This window comes from Microcaecilia unicolor, chromosome 2, assembly GCF_901765095.1.
Source record: "Microcaecilia unicolor chromosome 2, aMicUni1.1, whole genome shotgun sequence".
NCBI lineage: Eukaryota > Metazoa > Chordata > Amphibia > Gymnophiona > Siphonopidae > Microcaecilia > Microcaecilia unicolor.
The window spans coordinates 243,154,977-243,168,168 of NC_044032.1; the positions used below are offsets into that span (position 1 = coordinate 243,154,977).

The 13,192-nt window shown below is 38.3% G+C and overlaps 1 protein-coding gene across 1 annotated transcript in view; it reads left to right on the forward strand.

The window, feature by feature from the left end:
• SMC5 (structural maintenance of chromosomes 5) overlaps window positions 1-12,966 on the forward strand; it is a 201,628-nt gene extending 188,662 nt beyond the window's left edge. Inside the window, 1 exon segment of the mRNA XM_030193855.1 lies at window positions 10,176-12,966. Within this exon segment, the coding sequence (XP_030049715.1) occupies window positions 10,176-10,313 (138 nt within the window). The 3' untranslated portion in view covers window positions 10,314-12,966.
• The last annotated feature ends 226 nt before the right edge of the window (window positions 12,967-13,192 follow it).

The following is a 13,192-nucleotide window of genomic DNA, read 5'->3' on the forward strand; positions in this document are numbered from 1 at the left end:
ACAAAAACCGAGTGGAAGATACAAGACAAGCCAGAGTAGGGTGAGAGTTCTAGGGGAAGTGACATTTTTCCTCTTGTTTATCCAGTAAACACCTAGTTTAAATTTTTTTTTGTGTGTGTGTATTGGGGGTGTTTTATTGGTTAAAACGTAAAATCAGCAGCCCTAATATGATGGTATTGCCATCACTTCAGGAGTTCTAATCATTACCAGGCACTTCACTGACATACGGATTCTATATATGGCGACTAAAATTGCATGTGCAACTCGGTGCACATTGCAGATTTGTGCATATAACAATTGATTAATGAGCCAATCAGTGACAATAATTGGCTGCTAACAACCATTACATTACATTACAGTCAATGCTTATATGCCACATATTCCAAAACTGGATCAATGCAGCTTACAGTCAGAGAAAAATTAGGAACATAATCCTAGAATTACAACAATATAAGGAATAACCCTGTATAATAACATCCAATAGGATAATCAAAGCAAAACCCATCCCATACAACTATTTAAGCAATACCAACTTCTGAAATAGCCAAGTTTTTAAAGCTTTCTGAAACATTACATAGTTAAATTGATGGTTTATACATTTTGGTAATTTATTCCACCACTTGGCAGCTTGGTAGGTAAAAGATTATTCTAATTCAGTTTTGTGGACAACCCTATAGGGCAAAGGAAATTGCAATCTCAAATACTGTCTTGAGCTAGTAACATAGTTCTTACCAAGAAATTCAAGTATCGAAAGCATATATGGTGGGCTAAGCCATGAATGATTTTAAAAAAACAAGCAACATAACCTAAAACCAGAGTGTGTGTCAATTGGCAACCAATGAACATTTTAAAGCAAGGGTTTGGCATTCTCAAACCTGAAAATTTTATAAATCAAGCAAGCCGCTGTATTTTATAATATTTGAACTCGCCTCCGAATGGTTGCAATACAGCCTACATAAATGATCTACATACATGATCTAACACATCTTAATCTCCACAGTAATCTAAACCGTGTAGTGGACAAAATTTGAACATGAGGTTGAAAGGAAAGTGTACTATCTAGAATCACCCCCAATATTTTCAGCTGTGATTCAGTCTTATAAATGGCCCCATTAGTTACAATATTATTATTATTTTTTTAATTTTTTATTTATACAATTTAGTCAAATTTACAAGACTCATCTTGATTGGAAAAGTATCATACAAGTAAGATATAACAAAAGAAATCAACTTTCAATTAGGTAAATAGTGATACTCAAGTCCATAAATTAGGGATCCAAAATTTAGGAATTCAAGGGGAGCAAAGCAAAAGGAAATTAATAAAGGTTAACACGGACTCTACTGAGAAGAGTTAATTATTCCATTAGCGCTTATCATTTTTCACCGAGGCTATAAGAGTAGACATATGAATTGGTTCTGTAAATACATATTTCTTCTCATCAAGTCTCACTATGCACTTGCAGGGGTATCTTAAAAAAAAGGTACCCCCCAAGTGCAGTATTTCAGGCTTAAGGAGCAAAAATTGTTTCCTCCGTCTACGCGTCTCCTTAGAGACATCAGGAAATAATAATATTTTATAACCTAAAAAAGGTTTATCTTTATTACGGAAAAATAGACGGATCCAATCTTTATCTGGCAAAAGTGCAACGGTCGCAACCAAAGTTGCGGCCGTTGCTAATTCGGAGTCAGAAGTTTCAAGCAAAAGAGATACAAGTTACAACGTTATTGATAGAATAAAATTTACGTGGATGGCTGACAATCAAAAATTTCATCTTTTCTGGGTTTACTTTCAATTTAACCAACCTTGCCCATGATTGTAGGAAGTCCAGCACTTGTTTAATCATAATTGTTATTGATGAAGTAGTTCCATGTAGAGGAGTAAAAGTTGTTATATCATCCACATAAATAAAAGGGTGCAGCTCCAGTGCCTTCAACCTGTGTCCCAAAGGGGCCAACAGAATATTGAATAGTGTTGGTGACAGTGGGGAACCCTGCAGAACACTACATACTGATGACCATTTTGGAGAAAACTCCCCCATTTTTACCTGATACTGCCTCTTAGGAAGAACTTTGAACTAATTCAAAACTGCTCCAGCAATACCATAATCACTCATTGTACTCAACAAAATATCATGATCGACTAAGTCGAACGCACTGGACATGTCAAATTGAAATAGCAAAACTTGTCTACCCAAACTAATCTCTCTTTTAACATTGGATATAAGTGTTGTCACTACAGTTTCAGTACTGTAACCACTCCTAAATCCCAATTGGCCTTAATTGGGAGTTCTCCAAGGACAAGCAGGCATAATATTCTCACATGTGGGTGACGTCATTCACAGAGCCTGGTGTGGACACTGCCAAGTGCACTGTCAATTAAAAACTTTGAGGCACTGCCCCCACTACGCATGCTCGACACTCAAGCGCGGGACCAGCAGTCTATCGTTTTCCATGGAGCAGAGAATTTGATTTTCTGATCTCTCCTCAGCGTGTTAAACCTTTGCCTTTTTGGTACCTTCCCTTTTTTGGGATATTTTTTCTTCATTTTTCTGCGTTAATATCAAACTATTCATTTTTTACCTTATTTTTCATTTGTCATCCCTTCTTTTGCCCGGGAAGCACCAACCATTTTTGCATACGCAACTACTCAATCTCCCAAGCCATAGAGCCTGTTGACCTTGCATTGGCTGTTTTTCTCCTCCATGTCAGAGAGGGTGCCAAGTGGCTTTAAGAAGTGTACTCGATGCAGTAGGATTATTTCAGGCACAGACTCCCATAACTGATGTGTTCAGAGCTTGGGGAAAGCTAAGATAGCATTGTCTGTTTCAGAATATTTCTTAAATTCATTTGCCAGTCAGCCCCAATATTTAGAGGAATCTTCTCCAGGATTCTGTTGACATGCATTTATTCTACTCCAGTCAGCCTTTGTTTTGTATAATTCTATACCTTTAGTCACTATTTCATTACATTTAGCTTTAATTTCATCTAAGCTGTCATCCTCTGAATAATCAGTATTTGGATCCTCTGTGAATTATTTAGCTTCCTTGAGGAGTATACTTAATTTGGTATCAGGAAGAAGAGCTCTCAGTGTAAGTGGGATTATAACCATCAAACACACTATGCAGTTCTTTCTACCACTTTACTGGATCTTCCTCAATATCAGGAAAATCTTTGGCCATGGCTCTAATCTCAGAGACATTCCAAGGAACTGGGACTCTCACTAATTTATATTGTTCCCCAGGCAACAATCATAATGGATAAGCTGTAACCCTGTCTGTCTCTAATTCCGGGTCCTGCTTACTAACAGCTTCTGTGTGCCGAAGCCTAGACTTGTTTTGGTGCATGGCGCATAATTCAGGATAAGACGATTTTTTTATAATCTTTTTCTAATTTCGCATAAGTGTCAACACTTTTACAATTAGCCCATGTCAGCAAATATTTAAGTAAACCCTTTGCTTTTGTGTCATGAATATCTTTAGCTTTTCTATATATTTCTTGCAACTCATTAAGAGACAAATCATTATACATTCCTTCTAACTCTGCTCCAGCCTGTATAGATTTAGGCTGAGCCCACTGCATTAAATGTTGCATCATATTGTCTCTTGTCACACTGTCTAATTTACCTCCTGTTTCTGGAAGAACAAATGATTTTTTTTTTCCTGAGGTGTCTCTGAATCAGATGAAAATACATCAGGATTTCTACCACTTATCCCCCATCTGCATGACAGAAAAAGATGTGCTATATCTTTCTCTGTGTTATCTTCTGCATGATAATCAGGAGGTGGGGCATTGGGCTGAAGTACCGGATACAAAGAAGCACATCTTTTTTTCAAAATAATCAGCTTTATTTTTAACCTCAGCTAATTTCTGTTCCATTTCACCTTTGATTTGATCAAAGTTTTTCATCCCTTGTATTTTTCAAACCTGACAGAGCATGTGCTTGATCATATTTCAAACATTCCTCATACCATTTAAAATACTGGGTCCACTGGTCTAAGGCCATTTTCTTTTGTTCCAAAATTTCTCTTAAATTAATTCTTCATGTTTAAAGGTAATTTGTTTCCATTTATTGGGAAACATAAATCAGAATTATTTCTGCTATAACTATACCATTTTTCCAAATAGTTGCAAGAAGCAATTCCATGGTTTACTTTTATGTAAGCTGCTGGCCCTGAAAACAACGTCTCGTATTTGCTTTTTTGATTTCCCATAATGAATATGCTGAGAGGAATCTCAAAATCTTATGCCACTAGCTCCTATTCCATCAGCAGCAGGATGATTGTTTAAGGTTCCTTTATTTCAGAACAAAAGGTATTGCTAGCAATGAAGAAAGTTCAAAGGAAAGACCACTGGCAAATTGAATCAGTTGTGCTTCATGAACTTTTTACCGTCCAGAGTTAACATACACTTTATATGAGCAATCTTTTGTACAAACAACTTACATCAGAAGGTCTGCTAATAATCGGTCTTAATCACAGGATTCAGTAGGTCAGCAAGAATACATAGAAGTAAAATATAAATTAAAAGGTGAGATACAGATGGTCTGTTTTAGGACTATGAAATATTGTATTTGCTTTACTATAAACAGGTCAATTGAAACTTAGGAGTCAAAAGAAACATCATTCAGTAGGCATGGTTCTGTGCCTGGGTTCTTTCAAACCCTCAAGAGTAATCAATCTACATAGCTTGGGGTCTTTTCTAGGGTCAGGGAAAAGACTGATAAGAGAAAGTCTCTGCATTTTCTACTATCAAATTAGGGTTATTTTTCCTTAATTTCTTTAGGCTCAAATTAACCATGCCTTTACTATATTCCACACTACCTTTTCAAAGGTTGGGGTCTTGTGTGAAATTTGGAAGTTAGTGCTGGCATGGTAGATTGTTCTAGGTCCTGAGAGACCTTTTGGTCTTATACTACTTCACAGTCTGCCTGGTACTGATAAAATGCTCTTACTGAGATTATATTAGAATCAGAACTTCTTTTTTTATATGGGGAAATGTCCTAACTCTGTCCTGCACAGATGGTTGGGGAGGGGGCAGGGTTCTGTGGATGCAGGATATATGTTTGGATTTAATGCCATATTAAGGAGCATATGTGTGTGTGTTAAGTGGCTGAGGAAAAGACTGTGACTATGACACCCCCCCCCCCCCCCCCAACTGCCTCATGTGCCCCGCAGGTGCTGAACTGCCAATACTGCAGTTATTTCTTGAGATGTCAAAACAATTATGAGTTCAAGCCAAGAAATAAACCCCACCCCAATGATTTTTACTCACCTGGCCCTGCTTCACTTGAGCCTTCCCAAGCAGTTGAGCCACCAGCTGTCTATAGCAAGGGTCCTCAAATCCAGTCCTTAAGGTCCACAACCCAGCCTGGTTTTCAGGACTGGGGGAGGATTCCTGTAAACCATGCTGGGTTGTGGACATTGAGGACTGGATTTGAGGATCCCTGGCCTATGGTGTTACTTTTGCATTGGGTTGCACACACCTAAGCTATTTGAACTTTTGATCGTTAATCTCCCCAGGACATGTATTTGTACATCAATCTTTCAGAACTGTATCCTTCAAAATTATTGTTCTAGCTTTCTAACATCTGATGTTGAATAAAATCATTCTGTTTCAGATGGACAATCAAGTTGCAGAGTTCTATATCAACAAATGAGGTCTCATCCCCTAGGATTGGGAATAGCTCATACTTCAAATCTCGAAGCTTCATATCTACCAACTATATAGAATGTCATAGTGGCCAGATTTGGCTGAGTTCTGAATGGTCAATTAGCAAACACTATTTTCCTTCCCTGGATGTAGGTTTATTTGCTACCTACATCCAGGGAAGGATTCAAGGTTCAGTGGTGGCTGAAACAATAAAGGCAAAAAGATTAGCATTCAAAAAGTACAACGGATCTCAAATAGATGAATACAGGGAACAATATCTTGTAAAGCTGAAAAAATGTGGAAAAATACTGGATTTCGTCAAACTTTGGAGCTTAAAGATGTTTCCAAAAGTCCAAAATGAACACCAATGCTTCCAAGGACTCTATTAAAGCTTGTCCTCTCCAATTTCCAATTTAAGGAACCATTGGAGGGATGTGGCAAAATTTACAGTGGAAAGCTCCTCACTTTACCCTTTTTCATCCTGACAGTAAGTTAGCTTCCAGTACAGAGAACTCAGTGAGCCTCACCTCTGCTGATGCCATCTTACTCCCCTGTATTGTTTCTCCATTTAGTATAATTAATATTTATACAATCAAAGAAAATCTTTGAACAAGAATTACAGTGGAGTTAGCAAGAGAAAGCATTAACTTTGGAATATAATTCAAAGAAATACATATCCAGTTAATCCACTTAATTAGTCCACATATGGATAGATCCAAGGCCTACCACATGGAAAGGATAGTATATCAGGGAGAAAACCGGTAGTTCACCAAGCTCAATTAAAGTTCAGAGATTTATGACCAAAAGCAAAATTCAATCTTTAATCTTTAACTGTCACTTTACCCTCTAAAAAGAATTGTAACTGCAAGGGATCGTAAAATACATATGAATCTAAGAAGAACACACTTTGCAAGAATACGTGAACTGAATTTTTACACCTAAAGCAAGAACTTATGAATGCAATTGTTGGAATTTCTTCCTCCTCGTCTGTGCCCATATCAATACATCCAGGAAGTTAGATATCTACCCGCCAAGAAAAATACACTCAGATTTATGAGGAGATAAAAACAGTCAAAGTAGCATATCCTTATCGTATGAAAACACAAAAAAAGGCTATCAAGATCTAGCTGTTACTTTTCGACTGTCTGAAGAACAACTGTTGATCATTTGGCTCTGGTGACTGGTTGTTTTTGCACAACTCCAGAAACATATATAATCCTATGCAGAGGAGGAAGACCACGGTCAACATATTGAAAAACTTCCTTCAGAAATCTATAAAATAGGTCTTTGGGTGTCATAGTCATCATTTGAGGAAACTTTAATTGTCTCAATTTCAGATGGCTTGTAAAATTATGAAAATTTTCCATCTTACGATATAAAATCATCTTATCTTGAGCAAGGGCAACTTGCTGAACTTGAAACCCTAAATCTTGTATCTTAATAATAGAAACTGTGTGTTCTTCCTCTAATTTCTGCAGTCAGAGTTTTGTTGAAGTCAGTGAAATCCCTGAGCAAACATTGTTTAACAATTCCAGTGCAGACCAAATTGCTTCAAGGGTAATTTCAGATGGTCTAACAAGAGGTTTAACAGTTGTTTCCAATTTCTCTTGAATCATTAGTTCCCCTCTGGTAGCTAAGGTTGAAACAACTTCAACTTACTACTACTACTACTACTACTACTATTTAGCATTTCTATAGCGCTACAAGGCATACGCAGCGCTGCACAAACATAGAAGAAAGACAGTCCCTGCTCAAAGAGCTTACAATCTAATAAACAAAAAATAAAAAATAAGCAAATCAAATCAATTAATGTGAACGGGAAGGAAGAGAGGAGGGTAGGTGGAGGCGAGTGGTTACAAGTGGTTACGAGTCAAAAGCAATGTTAAAGAGGTGGGCTTTCAGTCTAGATTTAAAGGTGGCCAAGGATGGGGCAAGACGTAGGGGCTCAGGAAGTTTATTCCAGGCGTAGGGTGCAGCGAGACAGAAGGCACGGAGTCTGGAGTTGGCAGTAGTGGAGAAGGGAACAGATAAGAAGGATTTATCCATGGAGCGGAGTGCTCGGGAAGGGGTGTAGGGAAGGACGAGTGTGGAGAGATACTGGGGAGCAGCAGAGTGAATACATTTATAGGTTAGTAGAAGAAGTTTGAACAGGATGCGATGGTACGTCAGCTGTGGGAAAAACAGTCGAGGAAGAGCTGCATCCAGCAACGCCACTCCTATAGTTGTTTGCACTGTATCCTCAAATGCGCCACGTTGGCTCAGAGGGAGCTGTCGGACAGAGAGGCTAATTGAGATGCCGCTCCCAAATTTTGGGATCCTCCCCCAATCCAGTGCGGCCGGTATTCCCACTTGCTGAGCCTGGACAAAGTTGGTCATTTTCATCCGACCTTGAGGTACCAAACCTCAGTGGACGGAAGCCTGGGTTTTCCCCCTTCTTTCTGGCATAACGTAAATAGAATTTTTCACCAATCAAATAGCAAGGAAATAAGAGTGTAGGACAAAGATGCTCCAGCATGTCTTACCGCCCATTTAATATAATTTAAACATTTTTGTATCACTAATTCAGGCTGAGTCATCCATCCAAAACAGTATACAAGTACCACTACAAAAAAGTGCAAAGAATGGCAGTAATGTAAATAATACACAAAACAACCTAATATAAAAAAAAAAATCATTTCCAAAGTACATATAAAATTAAGTGCCTTGTACTGAAGCCCATTGCCCTTTCCATAAGAATCTTAGTACCTTGTCAGTCATCCTCTGAAGGGCCATAGAAACACTTGGCCCTCCTGGAAAAATGTTTCTCTCTCGTCTTATGCGTTACTTACAATCTCTTCAGCACCACAAAATATGACTGTTGCTGTTTTCAGAGGGCACTAAGTACAGTTAAGTAATTATAAGGGCTGCATTTCGATTAAAATTTTAATCGCTTGATTAAAGTGATGTTGGGGGGGTGTCCCCATTGCAGCTTGCCCAGAGTCATAAGCAGCAAATTTTAATTGAAATGCAGTCCTAAAAAAATTAAAGAATGCAAAATAATGAAAAGATAAGAAATACAAATTAAAGAAACCAAAACAGCTTGCAGAATAGCTATAAACAGCCTTACCGTTTTCACAGCCTACTTCAGAAAAGCAAGCCTAGTGATCACCACATTGCCTTATTTGAATTATGAACACATTACTTGCATGTTCATAAAATAAGTAAAACACTGGGCATAGTGAAGACATCTTATGATTATTAAGCAAAATTGTTCAGTATAATTGCTAAAGTATACACTAAAGTAGAATATAAATTATTGAAAAATGAAAATAATTTGGATTATGTTGCTGTTCATTGATATCAGCTGTGGCCTGAATAAACATCACTTTACTACTAGCACAGATGTTCAGCCTCCAGCTGAAATAATATTTGAACTAAGTAATCCAGTTGGCGAAGCACGACTTTTGCCCATCGCCGTTTTGGTGCAAAAGGGTTTTGCTGCAAGAATTTTGAACGCCCAAATGGCAGCATGCAAAATCCCCCCCCCCCCCCCCCCCCAAATACAGGGTTATGTGTCCAGCCCTGGCTGCACCACCTCTTCCTTTTAGTCCCATCCCCCAACTGCCAAGAGAAGTTGACACCAGTTCTTCCTGTGGAAATTCCAAATTCCTCTCAGTGGACAAAGTGCCCACTGCCTCCAGTAAAATCAGGAAAGGTCCTGATTGTTTTACCACCTCCTCCCCCCGCCCCCTTAAGCAGGCCCTGCAGCTGGAGCCAAAGAGTACTCTCTCCAGCAGGAAGCCTTGGAACTCTGCAGTCTTAGCAGGGTTGGTCAGCCCCAGCTTGTCCACCTCTTCCCTTCAGTCTCCTCCCCTCCCTTCTCCAGCTGGCCACAGCGTCGCTGCAGCTTGGGAACCTTGAGAAGAGTGGTGATGTGGGCTGTCCCAGGCAGTGCCTGTGAGGAAGGATGGTTCTTCAGGAAGCCTGTTCTGTCCCCCCTAACAACCCACATCTCACTTCTGCTCAGGGACCTCAGGCTACAGCGAAGCTGCGGAGCCCACTGTTGGAGGCGAGGGGGGGGGGGGAAGTCTAGAGGGAAGAGGCAATAAGCCAGAACCTGCAGGGTTCCAATGCTCCCTGCTGGAGGGAGCACACCTTGGCTTCAGCTGTGGGGCCCACTTGAAGGAGGAGACGTACCTGCAGCAAACAGACAGGATGTGGGTATTCTAGGGTGAAGCAGGACTTTTGGCAGGGTCCAAAGCTCCCCACTGGAGGGGGAAGACTGGCAGGAGCAACGAACAGACACCAGCCCCTTTCCTGAGGAGTACCGGAGATGAGTGCAAGGGGAACAAGACTTTTAGATGGCGCCATTTGGGCATCCAAAATTCCTGTGCCCTGAAATCTTGCGACAAAAACTCCTGTGCCTGAACAACTGTGCTGTGGTAGGCGCAACAAAATGGCAATGCCAAAAGTTTATGTACCTTACACTAAGGAGGCAATGATTTGTATGTGGGTTTTTGATGAATTTTTTGTGTTTTTTATCCCAGCTTCTACAGAATCTAACATACGGTGACAAAATGACTATATTGTTTGTATACAATGGACCCTACATGCTAGAGCCATCCAAATGGAACTTAAAGGCTTTCCATAGACGGCGGCGAAGAGTTGAACATATGGACCAATGAAGAGACTTGTTAAAATTTTTGGAGATAAGTGTTAGATGTTTTAGAAACTGTAGTTTGACTACTGCTGGCAATATTTTTTCAGTTTTATGTAGCATTCTAAGGTATGATGAGTAGAAGTAACTATTTATTTCAGTTTTATTACTGAAATCTCTATAGTCCTTGGACCCTTTATGTTTTTGTTAGACATAACTTGCATAAACATGTTTAGTAAAAAAAAAAAAAAAAAGACCATGGGGACAAATATAAACTTGTATTCTTTAAAAAATCTTACTTAGGAGGCCAATAAAATTGATCTTTCTTTCTTTCTGTATGTAGTGAATATCTCAGCCAGTAATAACAAAAGGTAATACTGCAAACCCCAGTATCGGCTGCACCTTCCAAAGGATCAGCAAATGCATGCAGAAAGGGAGCATGCAGTTTGTAGATTATTTCTTCTTTAGAAGTGGATTTTTAATTGGAATTTGCTTATTAGACATACTAACAAATTTGTCTGAAAGAATCTCAGTGTTTGATTTCTTACACTCTTCTAGCATTTAAGTATATGAAAGCTAATAGGCAACAGAGCAAAACTATTTTTGTCACATGAACAGTTGACGATTAAGATATTCGCTCTTCCTATCTACCAACTTTTATATGGGGAAAAGAATTATAGCAGTAGTAATGGTCTGGCTCATTGGCAGTGCCGCACACTGTCATGAGGGACACAAGTTCAGTTCATCACATCCATTTTCTTCTCAAGCTGGCTGGAAAGGAAATGCTGCAGAGGCAGTATTCACAGCTAGTGAGTCTTGGCCATTGCACAGTGGTGACACCTACTGGCCAAACTAGAGTGCACTACTCGGTTCTAGAAGGCGCCATGCTTTGACCACTAGCCAAGGACCATAATTGCAGTGTCTGAGCTAGGTGGTGGCTTATGAAGTAGGATAAAATCTCTATGCAATTATAAATGAAATTTCATGGGGCCATAGCCCTATAAAAGTTAGTTCCAATTTTGTAGGAAGCCCAAAGAAGCAGAAGGAAATTGCTGGGCCAAAGAAAGAGTTGTATATATTTGTATAAAAAGGTTCAAATACAGATTTAAGTGCCTATTTCAACTCCCCGTCCTAATTGTACAGTGCAGTTATCTTTAAAATGTAAATGAAACAGGTCACTAGCTAGTTGTGAGGAAAACTACTACTACTACTACTTATCATTTCTATAAAGTGAAGTATAACATTAAAAAAACAACAATATGAGGTAAGAGTTCTAGTAGCATTGTATTGGTCCTGGAGATCACTGGAGTCTGTGTAGGTTATGAAATCTATGGATGAAACCATGGGTGTTGTAGTCCATGAGCTTTCTAGACTTTACAAGTCATGTCACTTTTTTCTTCAGGAACCTTTATAATCCCAGTAGCTCATGTACTGCATCTTGCATTGGTCTTAGGATTGGTTTCACACTTTCACTTGTTTCTATGAAGTGAAGAGAAATGAAAGCAGCTGTATACTGATTTATTCACTTGTCACTTGACATATTGCTGCTAAACCAAGATGCACACAAATAATCGAGTGAAGGACACTGAATCCACAGATGACAGTGCAATTAAATTACTGCATAGCTCCAGTGTTCTGAAGAAATGGTTACAGTCGTTGAAAACTAATTTTAAAAAAAACAGATATTAAGAAATCTTTACTTGTAAAACTGAAGTGCTTTATCATTTTAGTTTGAATGTTTATGTCTTGCAGGACAGTTGTGTACTTGTTAGAAAAATCTGAATCTGAAATAATTGTATTGGTAAACAGCAAAAAAAAAAAAAAAAAGATTTTTTTTATGTTAAAAAAAAAAAAGTTGTTGTAGATGTTTTCTTTATAAAACCTATGTCCAAAACAGACATGCCTTTCATTGTTAGCTGTATGCAAGTACAAAATGCTGTTGGTTTTTAATATATAAAACAAATGTCACTTCTTAAAAATGATTTTGTAGTATATAGACATTAGTTTTCTAAAGCATTTGCCACATATATAGCATGTTTTACACACTAAAAGGCTCTTGTAAAATTGTGCATGAGTACAGTATACACACTTAAAAAGTAGGAATCTATTTTTACACAATCAGTGCATAGACATATTTTGGGCAGAGCTGAAGAGGAGCTGCAATAAACACATGTATTTTTTTTAATTGATTGTAATCTATACTCACACAAAGATAATTTTGTCCAGAAATAGGAGTTTTTCCAAAATGTCTTAAGCAAATGTCAGCTCAGTAATTTAAGAAAGATCACCTATCAAACCTCCAAATAAAGAATGGAAATCCCCAAAAAGAGGGAGATGATGACATATAACACTAAAGGAAAAAATTCAAAAGAAATTTAGGCACCAGTTGATTCACTAAACATGCCCTAGCTTACAACTGAAGAAGCTGTCAGGCAATAGCTCTACTAGCACCTGTACTGAATAGGGATTATTAGCACTAGTTGAGTTAGATATTCTTTGTATTAATGATGTCACCTGCTCTGGGTTGGTATTCTCAGACCTTAAATGTATAATATGCCTGTTTTTCTATTCCTGCCATTTCCCAATAATGAGTTGGTATAACTTTGTAATGTTCCAAAGCATCTTCAGATTTAGTTTTCTTTCTGCTCTGTGTAAAGTATTTAATAAACCATGGTGCCTTATTGTCTTCAAAAGTGATATCTTTTCTGGGGCAATCTAGACTATAATATCAGCCAGTTAAAAATATCCAAAGTTGAAAAACCTTTTCTACATCAACATCTCTATTTATTTTTATCCCACCTTTTCACCATTTTAATTTAAAATTTAATTTAAAATTGTCAAGCTCAGTAGTGGGGGGCATGGATTTTACTCTTGTGTAAAAATATTTTTCTTTTTTAGCATTCAAAA